Consider the following 22,372-nt stretch of genomic DNA (forward strand, 5'->3'; position numbering starts at 1 on the left):
GGTGGGGAGGGATTTAAGAATTCCCGAAGGTCAAGTGATCTAACCCAGTTGGGGTTTTTTTCCTGCTTGGATAGGGAAGCTATAAAAACGCACCACCCACCCACCCACACACCCACCCACACCCACATACACCAGTTCAGGACTGCGGGGTCAGGAATTCCCAGGTCGGTTATCTCTCCGAGCCGAAAAGGAAGCCCCGCCGGCGTGCGCGGGTTTGACAGCGGGGCCTGCCCCGCGCCTGCGCCGAAGCCTGCGGGCCCGTGGAGGACCGCCGCCAGGGGGCACCCGGGCCCGGCTCCGCCGCTCGGTCTCCGCCCCGCCCGATCCCCGCCCCTCGCTGCCCAGAGAGAGCAGAGAAGGCGGAAGTAGGGGTGTCCGCGGCTGGGGCGCGGGCTCCGGGCGGCCCGGGGTCGCAGCTGAAGCGGCCTTCGGGTCGGCAGATTGGCGTCCAGGCCGCCTCAACTCGGAGTGAGGAGCCTTGGCGGAGCCGAGTCGTGCTGCCGGCTGGCGTCGGCGGCCCAGCGGACGAGAGCGGTGAGTCTTCGGACGTCTCCTCCCGGCGGCCGCGGCCTCATCCCCGAGGTTGGGAACGCCGCCCCCTCCTCTCTGGTTCCTCACAGGTTGGGGTCGCCGCCTCTCGTCCCCTCGCTTCCCAGAGGCTGAGGACGCCGCCCCCTCTCCCCTCACCTCTGCTCCCCCTGCCTGCGGGCACCTCCTCTCCTCCCCTCACTCCGTCTGCCAGCGGGAATCCCGCGCCCCCTTCCTTAGCCCTACCTCCCTTCACCCCGCGTATTCCCCTTTCCAGAAAAGGAAATTGCCTCCGGGATTTTCCCGTCCCTCGGAGCTGTTACCAGCTTTTTATAAAAAAGGAAAAACAAAACAAAACCCAAACCTTGTAAGTTCCCGTCGCTCTCTGTCACCGTCATGGGAAAGCTATTTTGGGGTTCCCTGTTGAACTCAATAGAGGTCCCAGGCAGCAATTTAAAAAAAAAAAAAAAAAAAAAGGTTCAGATGACATGAATGTTTCCTCCCCCGCCCCTGCATTCGGTAGTTGTAGAGATTGTTCCAGACGCTGGGTTGATAAAGCTGTTCCTAGTATTTGGCTTTAGGGGAACTCCAGTTGAGAGTTAGGACTGTCTTGAATATGAACAGAAAGCACCTAAAGTATTAGTAGCTTAAATGTATAGTATTTGCGTGTTTCTCTGTTTCTCGGGAGAACAGGTTACTAATGTCTTGCTACACAGGGGTAGAAACGAGAAAAACTTGTAAAGAATATCTAAGTGTTGGCCTTGTGAACCCAACCACTGCCATATTATCCACTCCTCTGTGATTACTTGGGAAGATAGAAGGGGTTTTTCTGATTTTGAGGTTGGGGTGGGCTAAGGACAGTGTGGCCTTTTTGTGACTCAAGGAAGGAATGTGTTTCATTCAGGCACTTGTTGCCCATGTGATGAGCCGAGTTTCAACCTGCATGTACTATATACTTCTCAGTATTTCAGAATTGTAAAGGCCAGACCTTTTCTGTGATAAGTTGGGATATGTGATGCTGATACAGTTTTGGCTGCAATTTTAAAAGAAGTTGTTCAAATCCTTGCCTCCAGGAGGAAAACAAATAGTGCCTAGGAAGGGGAATGCCTCTTGAATTTGTATTCAAAATTAAGATCTAACAGTTGACTATTTTGCAGCACTTCTTGGCCATTGCAGCACATTTACAGGTCTTTGCGTTTCAGGAATAGATTTTAAAGAGTTGGTGAATAGTTGTTTCTAAAGCTAATAGAAGAATAAAGGTACTTTCTCAGTATTTTGTTTTATATCGTTTTACTTTATAGGAGTTCTGTGTTTTGCTATGAATGAATTTTCCGTTGACTTAAAATTGACCGATTCAAGACATACCTTGTTGATTTCTTTAGCTTAGAACCTTTCTCTCATTAGCATCTGTTGATCTTAGAGGAGCACATTTTTGTGCATCACCATACTCCTCCCTTCCCTAAGATATTTAACGATGTACTCTTTGACCCAGATACTAATATTTGGATTTAAGCCATGATATATGACAAGCCATGATTTTTGACAATATTTATTCATTTTGCAGTCTAAATAAGTCATCAGCGGTTACACCCCACAATATTTAATTAAGGCTGTGCTTTGTCGAAGTTCAAAAATAAGAGAAGTAAAAGCCAGTGAATCACTGAAGTAGTAGTTGGTAAAACTTTATTGTACACACCAAAAAATTCTTTGCAAACCAGGAGCAGGTGAACCAAAACGTGGAATGAGGCTCAGGGGATATTGTTGTAAAGCAGCTTACATACTGAGAAGGCTGTGACTGTTTATTCTTCAGAGTGATTGAGTATAATATTAGAATTTTTTTAAGTGATAGGGAATTGGTCAGTGGTTACTTTGTATCAACCTTGGGGGACACTTCAGGTTTTGCCTATGATTTCCAGCAAGTTACTTAACCCTTTTATGCTCCATAGTTTCCACCCTGATAAAATGGGGACAATGAAATTGTTCAATTAATTTACTACACATAATAATAACTCATTCTTCCAGAGGCAGTTCTAAGTGCTTTGCACATATTAACACATTTAATCCTCAGTAATTCTGAGCTGGGTTTCATGATTATCTCTCTTTATACATGAGGAAACTGACGGATAGAAGGTTACCTAAGTCCGGGTCCTACCCCAAATAATGGAGAAAAGAAATAAACCCCTATCATCAAATTCCAGCACTTAAGCTTCATGTACTGTCTATCCAGCCAAAACAGTGCCTCTTCCTTTGTAGATCTTTTTGGGAAGAAGAAGGTGTCTGTAAAAGAAGAAAGTATGGAAGTAAAAGATACAGGATTACTGTCTTAACCCACTATTTGGCCTGGTGGCAGCCAGGATTTTCATATGAAAATGAGACAGGGGGATAAATGTCTACCATATTGACTAGAGGCTTACATTCTGTTTCTAGAACTATATCTGGCATGTATTAGGAATTTTCCTCAGGTGTAATTATCTGCAACAGAGACTTGGTTACATAGGCTGTGAATTGCTTTTAGACATTAGCTTCTAATTCATAAATACTATGGTGGTTTAGAATTTGAAAGCATCCCACCTACCCATGAAAGCAATAGTTTTCCATAGGCCAATGAAACCTCACGTGTTTTTCCAGTCATTAATGAGACATAGTCACTTGACCTGACTGAAGGCAAAAGGACATACACATATATATTTTCAATTCCATTCTTTCTACATAATAGAAATCCCCACACTGAACATTTAGAAGTACTTGTAGAATTTCAAATCTAGAAGAAGAAACCAAGAGCCAAATTGTTAGGTTGCCCAAAATCACACATCTAGTGTTGCACGTGATCACCTGATTCCTTGTGCATCGCTCTTCCTTGCGCTGCTTGCTGGTCTTACTGTGCTCTTCACCTTACGATACTGAAGGAACTTCAGTAGCATAATTCAGTTCTTCAGCATATGCTTAATGAGCACCTGTTATATGAAAGATCTTGTGCTAAGTACTGAAGATATGAAAATTCTTGACTTCAGTCACAGGAAACAGACATATAAGCAGATAATTAAGATATAACTAAGTGTTACAGTTGAGGTGCTTTTCTTCTTTTAATCTTATATTCTCTCTTTCTCCTAGATCATAAACTCCACAACTCAAAAATCGTAGCCATGAAGCAAAGCCCAAAGAACTTGAAACATTTTCTGTAAATAATATTATTAACAGGGCTAACATATATCAACTAAATAGTGACTTGCCTAGATAAGCTATGACGTCTATGTGTGTGTGTGTAGATGTGTGTGAAGGCATTTTTTCCTCACTATTTCTACAGAGCAGTTGATAATCACATTACTATGAGTCTGCTAAACTGTGAGAACAGCTGTGGATCCGGCCAGTCCGAGGGTGACTGCTGTGGCGCTATGGCCGGCCCGTGTAGCGCTGCAGCAAAAGATGACAGTGTGGGTGGAACCGCCGGCCCGGGGAACCTGTCCAGCTCCTTTATGGAAGAGATCCAGGGGTATGATGTGGAGTTTGACCCACCCCTGGAAAGCAAGTATGAATGCCCCATCTGCTTGATGGCGTTAAGGGAAGCAGTGCAAACACCATGTGGCCACAGGTTCTGCAAAGCTTGCATCATCAAATCAATAAGGTACGTGAGCGGGGTGCCTGGGTGGCCCATTTGGTTGACCATCCGACTCTTGGTTTCAGCTCAGGTGGTGATCTCAGGGTCATGAGGTCGAGCCCCGAGTCAGGGTCTGCACTCAGCTCAGAGTCTGGTTAAGACTGTCTCTGCCTCTCCCCCGTGCTTGCATGTATTCTCTCTCTCTCTCTCAAATAAATAAATAACTCTTGAAAAAAAAAATAAGGTACGTGAGCATAAGAACTGTATCCAGCAACAGAACCAAATATAGAGAACATTATTACATAGAGCACCCCCTGAGAGTAGTCTTATACGTAAAAAGTTACTTAGGGAAAAGCACACTGGACAAAAAATTGAGAAATTTAGATTCTTACTCGCTTCTGCTGTGGTATGAAAGGTAACTACTGTCCTGTCCCCTCCTGTCCCTTAGATAAATAAATAGGTAAATTAGCTATTTCTACTTAAAGCAGTTCTGTTGCAGACTAAGGGGTGAGTCTCTATGCTTTAAGAAAATAATATAGTATAAATGTGCCTTAGGGGTACCTGGCTTGTTCAGTCGGGAGGAGTATGCAACTCTTGATCTCAGGGTTGTGGGTTTGAGCCCATGTTGGGTATAGAGATTACTTAAAAATCAAATTTAAAAAAATGTACCTTAAATGATGATGCTGTTAGAATCTGATAATCTCAGCCATACAAAGAATGCTGGCTTTTAAGTGATCAGTTATTCTTATTTTAGCTGTGTTAAATTCTGTTAAACCTGGTTTCTATCGACAACTGTAAAATAACCAGTATTTTTAAAGGAAGTAATAGTTGACGGCTCTACCTTCATAATATACCCAAAATCAAATTCTTTCTCACTGCCTCCACTTGCTACCGCCATCTGATTCACCATCAGCCCTCACAGGCCTCCTGCTTCTACCCTTGCCTTCTTCCAGACTGTTTTCAGTACAACCTGGTAAAATAAGTAATATGATATCACTGCTCAGAACATTGCAGCAGGTCATCTGAGAATACAAGCCAAAGTCCTTGTAAAGCCCTGTATAATAGGCTCATAGTCTGTTTTCTGACTGCCTTTCTACTACACTCCCCTTCCTTCCACCGGTTCATTCTCCTGTTTCTTGAACATGTCAAGCATGCTCTTGCCTGGGGAGTTGGCTTTAACTGCTCTCTCTGCTTGGAGCACTCTTACTTCAGCTAATTGCTCAGCTAATACTCTTTCCTTCCCCCAGTGTGGCTCACATCTCACTTTCTCATGGGTAACCGGGCCACCCTATTTATACCACAGCATGACTACCTCCCCCCACACTCTCAGTCTCCCTTAACCTACTTTCCTTTCTTCTTTAGCACTTTTCATCTTCTGAAATACCAGATAATTTATTTATTGTCTGCTTGTTTGACTGGAAGATTAGCTCCTTCAGAGCAGACGTTGACATCTCTTTTATTTCTTGAGTGCCACTATTTCCTAAGTGCCAAGAACAGTGCCTGACACACAGTTGGTGCTCAGTAAATCATGGCTGCTTTAACCAAATGAAGGTAGATGGGATTTCCACATGTGATTCAAAATCATCTCCTAAGAAATAGATACATTTTACTATAATTCAGAAGTAGATGGGAGTCTTTTTAGGTGACTAAAGGGTTCTGTCCTGAACAAAAATAACGGAAGAAGGTGGGGGAGGAGTTTATGTTCCTCAGTAAAATCATTCTTAAGTAGGTTAAGCTGGCTATTCACTAGTCTTACAAGTTTTTCTCTTTGAACTTTTAAATTAACTTTAACATAAAACTTGAGTTTAGGGTAACTACATCCACACTTGGGACTTGGCTTGATTTAAGTAACAAGGGAACATGTGACTTGTGTCAATTCTTGAAAAAACTGTGTTACCCACTGTTGAATTGGTACGATCTGTTGAGGGTAGATTTTCTCACCCTCCTCACATGGCGTTTTGGCCCAGATAATTTTTTGTTGTGGGAAATTATTGTAGGATGATTAGCAGCATCCCTGACCTCTGTTCGTGGATGCTGTCATCCCCCCCACCCCCAACTCCCAGAGTGGTCTCCAGACATTGCCAAATGTCCCATGGGGGACAGAATTGCCCTGGTTGAGACCACTGGTTTAGAATATACATGAGAATGATGTTAAAGGCTCAATTTTTTTTGTTGTTGTTTATAATGATGTTTGTTTATATTGTTATGTAGGCAATGAAAGTGGATTGTTGGTTTTCCTGTGGGTAAAAATATATAGTATTTTACCAAGTGGTCACACATCCCAGGAAGGTAGCTAATCTTTAGCACTTTTTTAATAGCAAAGTTCATGCAAGTAGTGGGACATGTTCTGAAAAGGAAGTAAAACCCACAAAAGGAAGTCTGAGCTTTTTTTTTTCTTTTTCCTGTCTCCCTTTAAGTTAGAATTGACCATTTAGCTTTAACTCTGAAGTTCTTAAAGGAACAGCTCTGGAATTTTTCATTTTTTATAGTCATTCAAGGAATCAAAATCTATCTCAATTCAATTCCATTTTCTTTTGGAGTGATTGCTAATGCTATGGACAGTGGTTTCCAGTTTACTCTGTAAGGTTGTTCTTATTTTCTCTTAGTCATCCATCACTTAGATTTTGGGCATCTATTTCTATGCTTCTCAGAAAGTTTTTGACAATATAGTAATAACATGCATTCTGAGAGAGGCATCAATAAAGACCATGTCTCTCACCTTTATTATTTCTAAGACCTTTGACAGCAGACCCCATTTTTCAGCAGCTTTTTACCTGCAGCAGCAATTAGCACTGTTGGTTTACACATAGGAAGTGCTCAACAAATATTTGAGTGATTGAGTAGCCTACCTGACCTTCACTTTTCAGTGAAGATTGAGACATCCCAAAAAGTTAAAGGGGGGTGACAGACACCCAAGCTTCCTAGGGATGGTTTTTCCATCATAAGATGGAATAAACCACTGGGAATCAGGACATAGAGGTGCTGTACTCCCTACTACACTGTACCTTAAACATAAAGGAAACCTTCTGTTGCCTGTGAGCCAGAGTATTGTAATGACTGTTCAGAGTAAACCTAAAAATGTGACCTCGTAGGGTTACTGCTAATTGGTTTAATTTTTCCTTACAGCCAAGCAGCACACTACAACTAGATGTTGTTGGCACACGAGCAGCCCATCTAGTTCCATCTCACTAGGACACTGTACGGCTGCTCACAGAACAGAAGCCTGCCAGACTGCCACAATTCCCACCCTTAACTTTCATTTCACTTCATGCCAATCGAAATACGATTTTACTCAGTTTTTCTCATTTTTTGCTTTAAATCTATCCCCAAATCTAAAATGCAACATAGTTTTTGATAGGTAACCAAATGGTACTAGTTGTATTCATTTCAGTAAAGAATGCTTGTTAAACTGTCCACAGAAGAACAGTTTATTTTGGTGATATGCTGTTAAATTACTTTCCATAGGAAATAATCAATGGAGAATTTATATGAAGTGACTAAAAGTTTTGTGTGTTCTAACGTTAACATTTGTTTAAATCTACTAAGTGTATGTATCTTGTTTCTTTTAGGGATGCTGGTCACAAATGTCCAGTTGACAATGAAATATTGCTGGAAAATCAACTATTTCCTGATAATTTTGCAAAACGAGAGATTCTTTCTTTGATGGTGAAGTGTCCAAATGAAGGTTGTTTGCACAAGATGGAACTGAGGCATCTTGAGGTATTAAAATTATTTTCTAGCTGTTAGCATATATGCAAGGCAATTCCTAGAGGATACGCACTTTGCTGTGTCCCATCTGTGCCTAGCATATAATAATTGGTTAATAAATTATTGCTGAATTAATACCAATTCTTTCATAATTGAATATAAATATGAGTAGAAACTATATATTTCTAATCCATATACTCTGGCTTTGCCCCAGTGATAATAAGAAAGAAATCCGTATTCTACTACAAATTTTTTAGGTGAACATTATCTGCAATAAAACTGAGGAGCATTGTGGGGCACCTGGGTGGCTTAGTCGTTAAGCGTCTGTCTTCGGCTCAGGACATGGTCCCAGGGTCCTGAATCGAGCCCCGCATCTGGCTCCCTGCTCAGCGGGAGGCCTGCTTCTCCCTCTCCCACTCCCCCTGCTTGTGTTCCCTCTCTCGCTGTGTCTCTGTCAAATAAATAAATAAAATCTTTAAAAAAAAACAACTGAGGAGCATTTCAAATATAAATGTCACATGTTAATCTCTTAATTTTGTTTCTCTCGTTTTGAAATAAGCAGCAAACTCTATGTAGTCGTCCGTCATCTTAGTATCCTAACCATACTTTTTTTGTTTTTCTAAATTGTACATTTTATTAAGAGCTAAATGGAGTCCTCCTACAGCTTGAGATTAGCTGAAGTAATCAGCTAAAAGCATTTGCTTTTAAATTAAATAAAAACAATTCTTAGTTTGGTTGTTTTACAAGAATTAAATATTGCTTATGTTGTATTTGAAATTAAGTGTTTAAAATGTATTTGCGGGGCACCTGGGTGGCTCAGTTGGTTAAGTGTCTGCCTTCGGCTCAGGTCACGATCCCAGGGTCCTGGGATTGAGCCCCATGTCGGGCTCCCTGCTCAGTGGGGAGCCTGCTTCTCCCTCTCCCTTTGCTGCTCCCCCTGCTTGTGCTTGCTCTCTCTCTCTCTCTCAAATAAATAAAATCTTAAAAAATACCTGGTTTAACAATGGGAAGCCAATTACATCTTTAAAAAAATAAAATAAAATGTATTTGCAGCATGCCCACCTTTACTTAGCTTCTTTTGAAGGAATGGTCCTTTTGAGACTAAATTGATAATCAGAAAATCTGACATCTTTCCCTAATTGGATACATGAACTTGAGAATTCACATTCTTTGTATAAACTTGTAATTCACAACCATTATTTAAATTCAGTAAGGCCAAGGGCACCTGGGTGGCTTAGTCTGTTAAGCATCTGACTCTTGATTTTGGCTCAGGTCATGATCTCAGGGTCGTGGGATAGAGCCCCACGTCAGGCTCTGCGCTCAGTGCGAAATATGCTTGTCCCTCTCCCTCTGCTCCTCCCACTCGCTCACTCTCTATCTCTAAAATAAATAAAAAATAAATTCAGTAAGACCTTCATATGGTATGTGCTAGACAAAGTAGGTTCAGTAGCCAGTTCTATAAAAGGGAACAGTACATTTGTAGATTATTTCTTAGGAAATTTCATAGGGATTGGCAAATACTGATCAATTACATTTTCCTCATTACAGGATCACCAAGTACATTGTGAGTTTGCTCTCATGAATTGTCCCCAGTGCCAACGTCCCTTCCAAAAATGCCAACTTAATATTCACATTCTTAAGGAGTGTCCAAGGAGACAGGTTTCTTGCGTGAACTGTGCTGCGTTGATGGCATTTGAAGATAAAGAGGCATGTACTTACTTGGATTTGTTAATTTCACTACTTCTTTAAAAAAATAAAAGTTTCAGGGGCGCCTGGGTGCCTCAGTTGGTTAAGCGGCTGCCTTCGGCTTAGGTCATGATCCTGGAGTCCCGGGTTCGAGTCTCAGCAGGGAGCCCGCTTCTTCCTCTGACCCTCCTCCCTCTCATGATCTCTGCCTCTCATTCTCTCTCTCTCAAATAAATAAAATCTTAAAAAAAAAAAGTTATAATGTATATTTGAGGGTATAGAAGAAGATGTTACTCCAAATCTGAGTCTATATTATCAGTGGTGGGAAGATTGACTTTTAAGAAAGAGGGGTCAATAAACCGTTTAGTAAGTAAGTGTAGAGTTTATACTTGTATATCTTTCTTAGAAAACATTGTTTATACTACTTAACCACTATAGTAGATCTGCAAGTAACACAAGCTTCTAGGAAAGACATATGCTGGTCTCCTTTTCTATGTGATATTTTAATGACCAATTTTGGATTAGAGACAAACAAGTAGAATGATTACTTTATCAGACTTACACTTTTCTCTTTGAAAAAGAGAATGGGTAGATAAAACTTTTATGGAGAATAAATTAAAAACCACAAAATGTGTTCCTTTGATGATAATTTATTGAGCTATACCCATGTAATGAATTCACTTTTTTGTGCATATGTTATACTTCAATTAAAACGTTTATCTTTAAAAAGAAGTGTCATGTGCTTGACAGCATCATAGTGATAGAGCAGTTTTCCATTCAGAAACTGAGATGTGGAGAGGTTAAGTAATTTTATGTTAATATAGTCAGTGGCAAAGCTAGCACTAAGATCTAGTCCAGGATCTCCATCCTATGTCCTCTTTACTAAAATAACCTATGTATAATTTATGTTTTTTATTGCTATGAAAATACTTCTTTAAACTTTATTTCTTATAAATTCATTTTGGTAATTTTTTCCTACTTTCTTAGAAGGTCAAGCATATTCATTAAGTTGATGAAATATTAAAGAAGTCTGCTAACTTGCTAAACATGTAGAGAAGTCTGAGGCATAATTAGAGCAAATTGATGTCTTCCTAAACTTCAGTAAGTTAAGTGGACTTAACCTGGAAGCTTAATTACTTCTCAGCATATCAACTAAACTAAATTCATTGTATTCTGGAACACAAAGCTCACTTTCCTGGGGCATATGAGAACCTGGGCACCAAAGGTTCTTGCTCTAATAATACTTCTATTCTTTTAACCTTAAGTCGTCATGCTGTTGCTGGAAATTTTTGGAAGAGGGCCTTTGGAGAATTATATTATTGGTAAATTTTGTCCAAACTCGTCGCAGAAGTTCAAAAGAAATGATTTAAAAGATTCTCTTGTGTACTACTCATATTCTTTTAAAGAGCTAGAAAGTGAGATGAACCTCTCATTACTACACTGGCTCCCTTTGGAGAGAAAATAACCTTTGTACATTATTTTTACATTTTTGTTTTGCACAAATTGAGGTCTTTAATTTTTTTATAGTGAATTACTTTTTATAAAAATAGATTGTTACTTTTTCAGATTTTCTCATGCTTTTTTTATATTTTTTTAATAAAATTTAGATCCATGACCAGAACTGTCCTTTGGCAAATGTCATCTGTGAATACTGCAATACTATGCTCATCAGAGAACAGGTATAATGATTCCCTTTTGTAAGTTAATATTTCCATTAATAGATTAAAGAAATGAGTTAGGTTTTTAATGGGAAATTTAAATCAATAAGTCAAAATACAGATTGAAGAAGTATTAAAACTGAAAAGCTTTCATGTAAATTATTATAGTACTTTTAGAAAGAACAAAGTATTCAGCTCTAAGTACTTAAAATTCCTAAGTCATTAACATAATACCCGTGTTTGTGTATATTCATAAAAATTCCTACCAAACCCGGGTCATTTTAAGATAAAAATAATAAAAAAAAATCTCCATTTAAAGAAAGAAAAACTTTGAGAAATACATATTTGCACACTGTGGAACAGGGTTCTTAGGTGTCCAGAGACCAGCTGAAAGTGAGAGAACTATGAAACAGATGAAAGCAAGTCTGTTCAGTAGCAGAGCATTATTTGTAGCTGTCGCCCCTGAGACATAGTGGGACATTTTGAGATTTCCAAGATCTGTAGCGCCTCTGTTCATTTGTGCCGTAGCCTGCTAATGGACATCATCAAAAGTAGTAATAATAATAGAAAACTGTACATTTGTATTAATAGAGAAAGGAAAATTCCATCTGATTGCTATCTTTTGACATTTGGGGAGTTTACCCACAAAATATGAATATTAGTCACTAAATATTTATACACCCATGAAATCTGCAAACCCCAAGATCATAATTGAGTACGTTAATAAGTAGCAGCAAGCAAAACCCGTCACTTGACTAAACTTTTCCATTTGTCTTTTAACAAAGTCTTTTAGGTTTTTTTCCCCAACAAAGCCTTAATTCGAAGGTGTTAAACTTCTTTTTGCTTTTGAAGTCTCACCTCCTTAGTTTTCTTTTTTGCTCTGTTTTAATATTTGAAGGAAACCGTGTATCACATATTAAACCCAGCAAAAATAAAATAATGTAGGAAAAAACTCTAGGTTAAGAGAAAACCTAGGTTTTGATTTTGGCTGTGCCCCTAACTTGCCCACTGATCTCTGACAAGAAAGCTGACATTCTAGATCAGGAATCAGCAGACCAGCCCACCAGCCAATCTGGCCCACTGCTTGTTTTTGTAAATACATTTTATTGGAAAACAGCCATGTCCACATGTCTGTGTGTTGTACATGGCTAGTGTACCACAATAGTAAGAGTTGACTACTTGGGACAGAGACCATAAGGCCTACAAAGCTGAAAAAACTTTCTGTCTGTCCTTTTACAAAAAATTCTGCAGACTGCTGTTCCAGATGATGCAAAATGAAGAATTGGACTAAGTAGTTTCTATAGTCATTTCTGCTTGAAGTATCTATGAATATAGCCAAACTAAATTTCTAAAGGGAATTTGGCACCACTTTCAAAGAACATGATTCTGCATAATGGATCTCAACTTAAAGAATGTGTTTAGAATCCCCAAATCAAAGGCTGAGACTTTCTTTAGAACTTTGATTAATGTGCTTAAAATACCTTCTGACATCTGCATCTGCATCTCCCCATAGTAACCAAAACATGCCCTAGTTAAAAGAAAGTAAGATTTATGAGAGCCGGTCCTGAGGGAAATAATGGCCGCAGCCAGTGGTTTCAGTGTATGCAGTTAACTGGTCCCTGTTAAATGGTCTGGACCACAGTGAGTCTTGAGTTTGCAGTTTTAGTTGCCATCAGAAGGTGCTTTTTCTCTAAAGTGCCACTAGAGGGGGTTAGTTCCTAGCAATAGAAACATTCATTTTCTGGGCATTTGAGTGATTTGGAGGGATGGTAAGAGATGTTGCTCTAGCCTTTCTCTGTGACTTTTGGAAATAAATATTATTTTGATCTTTGTGGGCTACATGGTTCCTGTTGCAGCTTCTCAACTCTGCATTGTGCAAAAGCATCCATAGACAATACATGATACTGTTTAGATGAAATGTAAATCTTTATTTCAAACGTGATCATTAAACTAGAACATGATATGCAGGGAGAACCATTTTTCAACCTTTGTTTTGGTTTTCAGATGCCTAATCACTATGATCTAGACTGTCCGACAGCCCCAATTCCATGCACATTCAGTACTTTTGGTTGCCATGTAAAGGTAAGGGTTTTTTCTTTCTTTTGTTAATTCTTGAATATCAAAGAAAATTCTGTAGTGAAGTTGAGAATACCAGTGGAAGGGGATATGGCTGACATGCAGTGTATAACTTTTGAGCTCCAAAGAGAAATTGGGACTCGGAATATTGATTTGGGGAAGTGATTTGTGATGATAATGGAAAGTTGATAGAGTGAGTCTGTACAGGAAGAAGAAGCAGACCATCAAAGGAGTCATGAACAGACTGTATTAGAAATTGGTGAATCAGGCAAGGAAAAGGTGGTATTGTTATGCTCTCCATAATTAGCTTCAAGGCTCGTGATCAGTTGTGTCACATATTTGAGATTGATGGTTATTTTTTTAAAGATTTATTTGAGAGAGAAAGAGCGCACGCACGCAGGGGAAGGGGCAAAGAGAGAGTGAGTCTTAAGCAGACTCCCCACTGAGCACAGAGCCCACCCCAACCGTGGGGCTCAGTCTCACAACCCTGAGAACATGACCTGAGCTGAAACCAAGAGTCAGCCACTTAACTGACTGCACTGTCCAGGCACCCCAGAGATCGATGGTTATTAATGATAAGTCATTCTTTCTGGAGAGTCCAGCTATACTTTTGCTTTTCCATTATGCTTTTTAACCTGACTTTTTTTACAATAAGCACGCATTTAGTAATTTTAAGAATAAAGTGAAGAAATGGTATATATTATGATTACATTTTATGGGAAGATTCTGTATTGTCTGCATAGAGAAAAAGACTTGAAGGAAATGTATCAAAATGTTAATGGGGGGCGCCTGGGTGGCTCAGTTGGTTAAGTGTCTGCCTTCAGCTCAGGTCATGATCCTGGGGTGCTGGTATCGTGCCCCTAAGTCAGGCTCCCTGTTCCGCAGGGAGTCTGCTTCTCCCTCTCCTCCCCGCTCTCTCTCACTATCTTTGTCTCTCTCTCTCTCTCAAATAAATAAATAAAATCTTTTAAAAAAAATGTTAATGGTAGTTAGGTGAGATCATAAGTAACTCATTTTATTTTCAGTCATCTGTATTTTCTGTTTTTCGATAATATACGTGAATTACTTTTGTAATAAAAGTTATAAATACTTTCTCATATAACAATTAAGCTGTTCTTGATGACATGAGAAGAGTGTGGAGACAAGAAAGATTATACTTTGCAGCACTTTGGAAAACAAATTGGAGACAGCGCAGATGGAGTACTCTTGGTTGTAAAAGGAAGAGAGAGAAAATGGTATTAGCTAAAGAGAGACATGAGATCAATAGAGAGATGTACCCTTTTTTTCAACAGGAAAGCTGTAATATATTCTGAGGGAAAGGGTTAAGGGGAGGGAATGCAGATAAAGGAGAAGGGGTATAACTGAGCAAAACCTCTGAGGTCTTGAAAAGGTGGGTGCCAATGAGAGCCCAGGTGAAGCATTAATGTTGGACAAGCGGAGAGTCATCTCTGAGTCAGAAGCGAAGGATGGGTATAGATCCTAATACTTTTATAGGTGGGAGGGAGATTTATCTGAGTGAAAAGTATTCAGCACATAGCCTCACTTTTTCACTGACTAAAGAGACAAGATCGTCTCACTGGATCAAGAATTTGATGAAGACAGAAGGCTGTTAGGGGATGGAGGGAAATGATGACATTACTTAAAAACCTTTTATTTGGCTTGGCTAGGTCCCTTTCCTAGTCCTCACAGTATCTAGTCCCAGCCTAAGGCTTATGCTTGGTTTTTAGATGCAGAGGAATCACTTGGCACGCCACCTACAAGAGAATACCCAGTCGCACATGAGAATGTTGGCTCAGGCCGTTCAGGGTTTAAGCCTTGCTTTAGCTCCTGTACCTCAGCGTGATATGGTGCCATACGATTCTTCCTCTGTGTCCCGGGTCTCCACTCCGTGTCACCCTGAGGTCCATAATTTCCAAGAAACCATTCAGCAGTTAGAGGGTCGCCTTGTAAGACAAGACCATCAAATCCGAGAGCTAACTGCTAAAATGGAAACTCAGAGCATGTATGTAAATGAGCTCAAACGAACCATTCGAACCCTTGAAGACAAAGTTGCTGAAATAGAAGCGCAGCAGTGCAACGGGATCTACATCTGGAAGATTGGCAACTTTGGGATGCATTTGAAATCTCAGGAAGAGGAGAAACCTGTTGTCATTCACAGCCCTGGATTCTACACGGGCAAACCTGGCTACAAACTGTGCATGCGCCTGCACCTCCAGTTACCAACTGCTCAGCGCTGTGCTAATTATATATCCCTCTTTGTCCACACAATGCAGGGAGAGTATGACAGCCACCTGCCTTGGCCCTTCCAGGGTACAATACGCCTTGCAATTCTTGATCAGTCTGAAGCGCCTGTAAGGCAAAACCACGAAGAGATCATGGATGCCAAACCAGAGCTGCTTGCCTTCCAGAGACCCACAATCCCACGGAACCCAAAAGGTTTTGGCTATGTGACTTTTATGCACCTGGAAGCCCTAAGACAAAGAACCTTCATTAAGGATGATACTTTGTTAGTACGCTGTGAGGTCTCTACCCGCTTTGACATGGGCAGTCTCCGGAGGGAGGGTTTTCAGCCACGAAGTACTGATTCAGGGACATAGCATCCCTGCATTTGTTCAAAAACAAAAAGCCCTCTGGAGAAAGCAGTGTCTTTGCCTTGTTCTCGATAATATGCAAACCACAAAAGAAGTGGGAAGGCTGTAGTACTCACCAGTGAATGTTATTAGACAGGTCACTTACCACTTCTTCCTGTTACAAATCTCTGAAGCAGTTTTATTTTCTTCCTTGGAAATCTGCACATTCTGTGCTTTCTCAAAAACTGAAGTGCCTGTGGCATATTGCAGAAGCTCTTTTGTCATTTAGTATACCTCTTTGTTGTACTTCCATGGGCTTTTGCTCCAGTGTGTTTGATTGTCAGAAAGCCCATGGTTGGACTAGGAAAGCTCAAACCTTTTAGTAATAATGGACATTCCTTAAAACTTCAGCTTATTTTTATATTATATGTAATATATTAAACTTGAGAATCACTACTGCCTCATGCTGGTGCCAGCAAGAATTATTACTCTGGAGCTGAGTTCTCATTTTATTTGACATTGTACGGATTTCAGAGGATTTGAACCTTAATCCTTGGACAGCTTAAGTTCTCATTCACTCCAACCCCCCAACCCCCATAGGGTGTTACTAAGGATGTTCAGAAACTAGTTTAAACCCTAAATATAACCTTACTTATTTAGTATAAACACTTATCTGGCTTACATATTTCCTTGAGGCTACAAGTAGCATCTTCTCCAGAGTTGAGACTGTTGAGAACCATGTGGGTACCAACTGCCCAGTGTTATGCTATAAATCCCTTTCTGTCCGTTCAGTGCAGAGTGAATTCCACAGCTTTACATATGTTCTCTGTGGCTTAATGCTTGTAGGACAGGGAGATGCACACATATAAGCACCAACAGAAAAAATGTGTCTCATCAGTCAGCCAACATGGCATCTCACTGGTGGTGACGGGAGCTATCTGAGCCAGAAATTTTCAGCTCTTTTGAACACCTCCGATAGTTGTTAAATGGAACAAAACTGACTTCCTAAAAACAGAATTTCTTAATACTTGGGAGATCACTGGAGATAACCAGAGAGGTCATCAAACCAAGGTGGGCAGTCATAGTGGTTCTGTCAGGACTTAGCCTGAGTAGGTTGCTTTGGTCAACAACAATACATAGTTGAGGAGGGTCATCTGGAATGTATTGAAGTGGCTAAATGTTCCTAATAGGGAGAGATGATTTTTGTGCCGTTGATTTGTTAAGGCCTATAGATACTAAATATGGTGAAATCTTTTTCTCAGCGAGTCCCAGAGCTAGTAGAGGCTCTTAGAAGAATCTGAGAGGACCCATACTCCTTGCTGTACACACACAAGATTGTTTAATGCTGTCTGGTCATGAGAGATGGAATTATATCTTTAGAGGGGCCAGATCAGAGCTCCCTGACCAGCATTGAAGATGAGCCTTAATTTCAAGAGGAAGCCAAGAGACCTTGTCTGTGGAGAAGAATGGTTTTGGTTCCAGGCAGACCCAGCAAGTGTCACTTTGACCTTTCCCTTTACTTGTGTTTCTGCCCTTCCTCTCTGCCGCATTGAGGCTCCTGCTCTGATGCGTTTATGTTCCACAGTAAAAAGAAGGGTCATGCGGAGATCCTGTTCCCCAGAGTTACCAACCGTTACCAGCTGCTCATCGCTGGTTCCCAGTTCACTTCCTGGCAGTTGGTGTCCCTTAGCTGCTGTGCCTTCCAACTAGCTCCTCAGAATCATGGCAGCACCACCCTCCAGGTTGGGAGCCCCGCACTACTGCTGTTCTTATGACTGTTTTTCAGTGAATAATTGTTGAGTTCCATTTAACAAGTACATGGTAAACTTTTTTTGTTGCATAGAAAAGCCTGAAGGAAATGTACTGAACTATTTTTGATGACTTATATTCTTTGTGCTTTCTTAATATGTTTTACATTTTCTACAATAAACCATATATTTTTATCAGAGGGAAAAAAAATGTTGCCACAAAACATTCAACCCCACCAAAAAAGGAAATACTATTTAAAAGCTTCCTGGTCAAATTTCTATTAAAAGCGTGGCTGTACTTTAGGTACTGAAGCCAGTCATTTCCTGCTTTGGTTAGTTTATTTTTTTTCTACTCACTCTGCTTAATCCAAACAAAAACAGGGTTTTTTCCTAATTTCAACTTCTAGCTTCAAGGTTCTCATCTGTAGAATAAGGAGTTAGTTGCTTTAGATGTTTCTAAGGTCCACTCCAACCATAAAATTCTGTTTTAAGAAATTAAGTCCTAACTAGCAGAGTGTTGACAATACTTATTAAAGGATTGTGCCAGTAGGAAATTGCTCTGCCTTATTTTCTGCTGACATAATACTTCAAATGTAGTATCCCGTCAGCTGGGTCTCATCTTAATTCAAATAAGCATTTGTTTTCACCCCCAAACATGTGGTATTTTGTAAGAAACCAGGCACTTATTTTATACTGGTCATTCACTGTGAATATAGAATAAAAGTAATGGTCAAGCTGTCATTCCAAATAGAAACTTTTGTTCAGACCTCACCTCAGAATCAAGCCTGAGGTGGAAAATCTGGTGTGTTACATTTTTCCAATCTGCTGGACTCAAACACGCTGGCTTCACTCAACCGACTTTCAAGTGTTTGCGCCCTGCATTCTTATTTTATTAACTTTTGAACATGTTGATCTTCTGACATCATTCTCAAATGTAGCAAAATTGTTTCCTCTTTTCCCAGAGAGGTCCAACCCAGTGTTGGAGGCAACTGGCTGCAAGTCATGTATTTGGCTGTGGGAAAACAAGTCAGGATGTTGATTTGTAGTTTGGGAGTTTTTACCGTCCTTAGGCCAGGGCAGCAGTGAAGCTTTGTCTATACTACAGTATGATTCAGCTGCTACTGTGGGGCCGAGTCAGGGGAGATAGAATGAAAGGTGAGTTTTTTCCTCTAATGATGGGCTAATATAGAGATGTTGGATGACATCTGACAGTTTTTGTGACAGGTATAAAATTAAGTTCTCCATTAACTGTTTCTGTACTAGTAAAGTCTTAGATAAACTAAGCAGGAATTAGGAATTAGGAATTATGCATGCAATTAGAATACATTCTCCTTAAAGAGGAGCAGTTGCTTGTCATTCCTTTATCCAGGGAACCCTCTAATCTCTGGTGACCAGAAAACACTTTCAATTAGGAGAGAGGTTTTTCTAATTTAAGACTTGAAAGCACTGTACTTTAATTCAGTTACTCCAGCTCTTTTTTTGGTTTGCCTCAATTAAATTATGAATTATGCTCATCATTTATATAAAATACCATTAGGTCTCTTTTGTGATGCCTAGTTCCACAGAGCCTAAGCACTGCAATGCCTTAAAAAAATGAAAAATGGACAATAGTCATTTGTACTTTTCTTTTGAAATACATTTTTTTCTAAATTTTCCAGATTCACACAATAAGCTATAGTAAGTTTCACAGTTGATACCATTGCATTCTACAGAATGGAGTTGACACTCCTGAATTGCCAGTCTCCAGAAAGTTGATTTGATGAAATCAAATTAGATGGATCTCTACAGATTGTAATATTCAATTACAGCCTTCACTTTTAGTCACATGCCTGTAAAGAGAAGCCTACTTGTTTCTCTAAATGTCACCTAAGCCTTTAATGTTTTAAAGCTTTTTCCTCTCCCAAAATTGTTATTATAAAGTTATAAAATACTGAAAAATCATTCTAGATGGGGCAAGCATGTTGTGGAATGAGAAGATGTGCTGCTATTTTTTTTTCCTCTCAAAGTGCTTTCTCAGCCGGACGCTAGCCCTGCCTTTAGGACAAGAGGGAAGGAGAGGCCGACTCCTGTGCTCCCTCAAGGCTTACAGCTCTGAATGCCCACCTGGAAGGTCACCAGAGCACAGCCACAATGCTGCTTCCCAGCTGTGGTTTCTGGAGAGGAGAGCCTCCTGTCAGAGCTCCTCTGCCAGCTGACTGCATTTATCCCAAAGTTGCAGGTAGATTTCAGGGTAGAAGCTAAAGGGCCAATGGAAAGAAGAGCATATGGATTCCTGTATTCCAAGAAAGAAATGCCAGTCTTAGAAGCACGTAACGACAGTTTTACTGCAGTCCGAAGGAGAATGAAAATTGAGGGACAGGGACAGTGTTCGGTTCATGTTTCAGCACGGTGCCTGGCACAGGATACACACTCATATATTTAGTAATGATCTGTTAATGAAAATACTGGTTAAAACTGACCAATTTCTGGTAGTTTGTCATGTAAGTTTTAGGTGGAATGTTATAGATGAGTTTGTTTTGTTTTTTGTTGTTTTTTTTCCCCCAGCACTTTCTTTATGAAATTTCTCAAACATGCAAAGATGTTGGACGAATTGTATAGTGAACAACCACCACCTAGAATCTACAAGTAACATTTTGTAACATTAGTACATGTTAATTTTAATGAGACTTCTTCAAGTTTGGTTTCTCTTTAAAAATTTTGCTAAGATAATTAGCTTCAGTTGAGTCATCTCTTCGGGGAAACTTGTGATATTTGAGTTGTAGCTGGAATTGTGGTCCTCACTTTGAGCTAGTTTTCAACTTGTAAATCTATTATGCTGAATTTTAATCTTATTTATTTTGCCTGAAGGGATGCTTTTTATAATGGATTTATTTGAAAGTCCTTAATCAGTTGTGCAGAATATTCTAATGTTATTTTCACACTTGATAAATTATCCAATTAATTTCTCTGGTGAGAATGTAATTTTGGGCCCATTTTGCTTACACAAAGTTCCAGGATTATGTTCCCAGAGGGCTGAAGAGGCAGTGTAATTTAGCATATATACCACTAAATTAGAAGCTAAGAGACTTAGGTTTTACTCCTGACTGACCATGGGCAAATCAGTTCTCTTTGTCTTTGTGTCCGTTTATCTACCTGTAAAGAGTGGGATAGAATCTGAAATTTAGATACTATTAAGTAATGGGTAATGTTTATTAATGCTTGGATCTATTAAGCAAGACACTTTATGAACCCAAGGAGGCTATTAAAGTTCTGTAACTGTATGACAAGCTATGGGGTGAAAACGTGAAGAATTGAAGCACATGGAATGGTGAAAGTGTCATCAAAAAGCCTGCTGTTGCTAAGAATTTACTGTTGCTACAGAAGTTGTGAGCAGTTTTCCTAATCCATCTGGACTCAAAATAATGTGTTTTGTGAGAGGGAGTGAATGCAAAGATGGGAGGGGGTGGCTCATCACAGAAAGACCAAAAATCAATGTTCATCGGAAGAGCAGGATGCGTGAAAGGGAGGGCTTAAAGGCATTACCCAGATTCACTGCCACACACCCTTCACTGCCCCCCTCCAACCGCCCCCATCACCACGCACAACACAGAGAACCTCCCCCCCACCACCCCCCATGGTCTCCATCAGGTCAATACAACTGGATTGCAGGACTGGCAGAGGGATCAACAGGGTCTCCACTCCATTTAGTAGATAAGTGTGACCTGTTCTTTCCAACCTTAGGTTATGCATATAGATATACATTTAAGTCACAAAGGCACTTGGAGATTTTACATTAGATCCTGTCTTAGTAGTGGTTAAAAGAGTGTGACCAAAAGTGTTTCTTGAATGGCACCTTATTGAATGTTAGTGTACGTGAAAACAAATGCTGGACTGACACGGCCTACCCACTCCCATCTGTTGTGCATAGTCTCTTCTCAGCCTGTATATAGCACCGATGGCTTTACCAAAGAAGTACTTACTTAAAATGAAATATACGTATTAAAATATAACTGGTATCCCGGGTGTTTTAATAAAATAACTACACTGCTTTGATATTTGCTTTATCTTTGTTTTATTTTGGAGACTGTAACTCACTGTATTGGGAGGAAAGAATGATCCCAGCCACTGGTTTACACATGAAATACAGTTAATATTTTGCTCCTCCAGGAAATGGTAAATGATTTATTCTAGACCTTGGTTTAAGCTGTGGTTTCTTCCTTGGACTCTTAAAACTGTATTTTGCAAAATAAAATTGGGCCCAAAGAGAAAGAAACGTTTGCACAGCCATTTTAGGCCCAGTGAGAAAACCAGGTAAACAGAAAGTATGAAGCCAGAAACAGCATGAACTTAGTCCCAACAGATGCATGAGAAGCTTCAACTCCAGGGCCGAGGCTATCCCAGCCGCTCCATCGTTAGCAAACCCCCCAGACACTTGTTTTAAGTGATGGCTGCCTCTGTCGTGTGGCAAAAAAGCATTTTTAGGAAGCTTTCTGTGGGTCAGCCCCATCTCTTCTAAAGTAGACTCAGTTTCCCTAAGTGGGACGTACAAGTTTGTCAAGCATGCACGTGTTCTACAAAATGCCACCTTAATTCTTGGAAAGTTCCAAAAGTGAAATATTGTTATTAATCCCAGAATAAGCCATAAAAAATTTTTTTAAACTCCACCTCTAATTTGGGGTAGTTTCTTGACCAGTCCATTCTTGTGGATGTCTTGTTACACTTGTCATATTTTAAAATTAACTTTTGTATGGGGACCAGCAGGGGCATGATTACTTTATGAAGTGACAGTTGTAATCTTGTCAGGAAATGATGCATAATCACAAT

The 22,372-nt window shown here is 40.1% G+C and overlaps 1 protein-coding gene across 1 annotated transcript; it reads left to right on the forward strand.

Moving 5' to 3' along the window:
- The first annotated feature begins 349 nt into the window (after positions 1-349).
- On the forward strand, positions 350-21,601 carry TRAF6 (TNF receptor associated factor 6). Its single transcript, XM_036112431.2, has 7 exons — positions 350-534; positions 3,833-4,150; positions 7,693-7,843; positions 9,380-9,538; positions 11,125-11,196; positions 13,180-13,257; positions 14,979-21,601. Exons 2-7 carry the CDS (start codon positions 3,855-3,857, stop codon positions 15,846-15,848), a joined length of 1,626 nt encoding a protein of 541 aa, XP_035968324.1. The 5' UTR covers positions 350-534; positions 3,833-3,854; the 3' UTR covers positions 15,849-21,601.
- Positions 21,602-22,372: the final 771 nt, after the last annotated feature.

Source organism: Halichoerus grypus, chromosome 11, assembly GCF_964656455.1.
Source record: "Halichoerus grypus chromosome 11, mHalGry1.hap1.1, whole genome shotgun sequence".
In the NCBI taxonomy this organism is placed as follows: Eukaryota; Metazoa; Chordata; class Mammalia; order Carnivora; family Phocidae; genus Halichoerus; species Halichoerus grypus.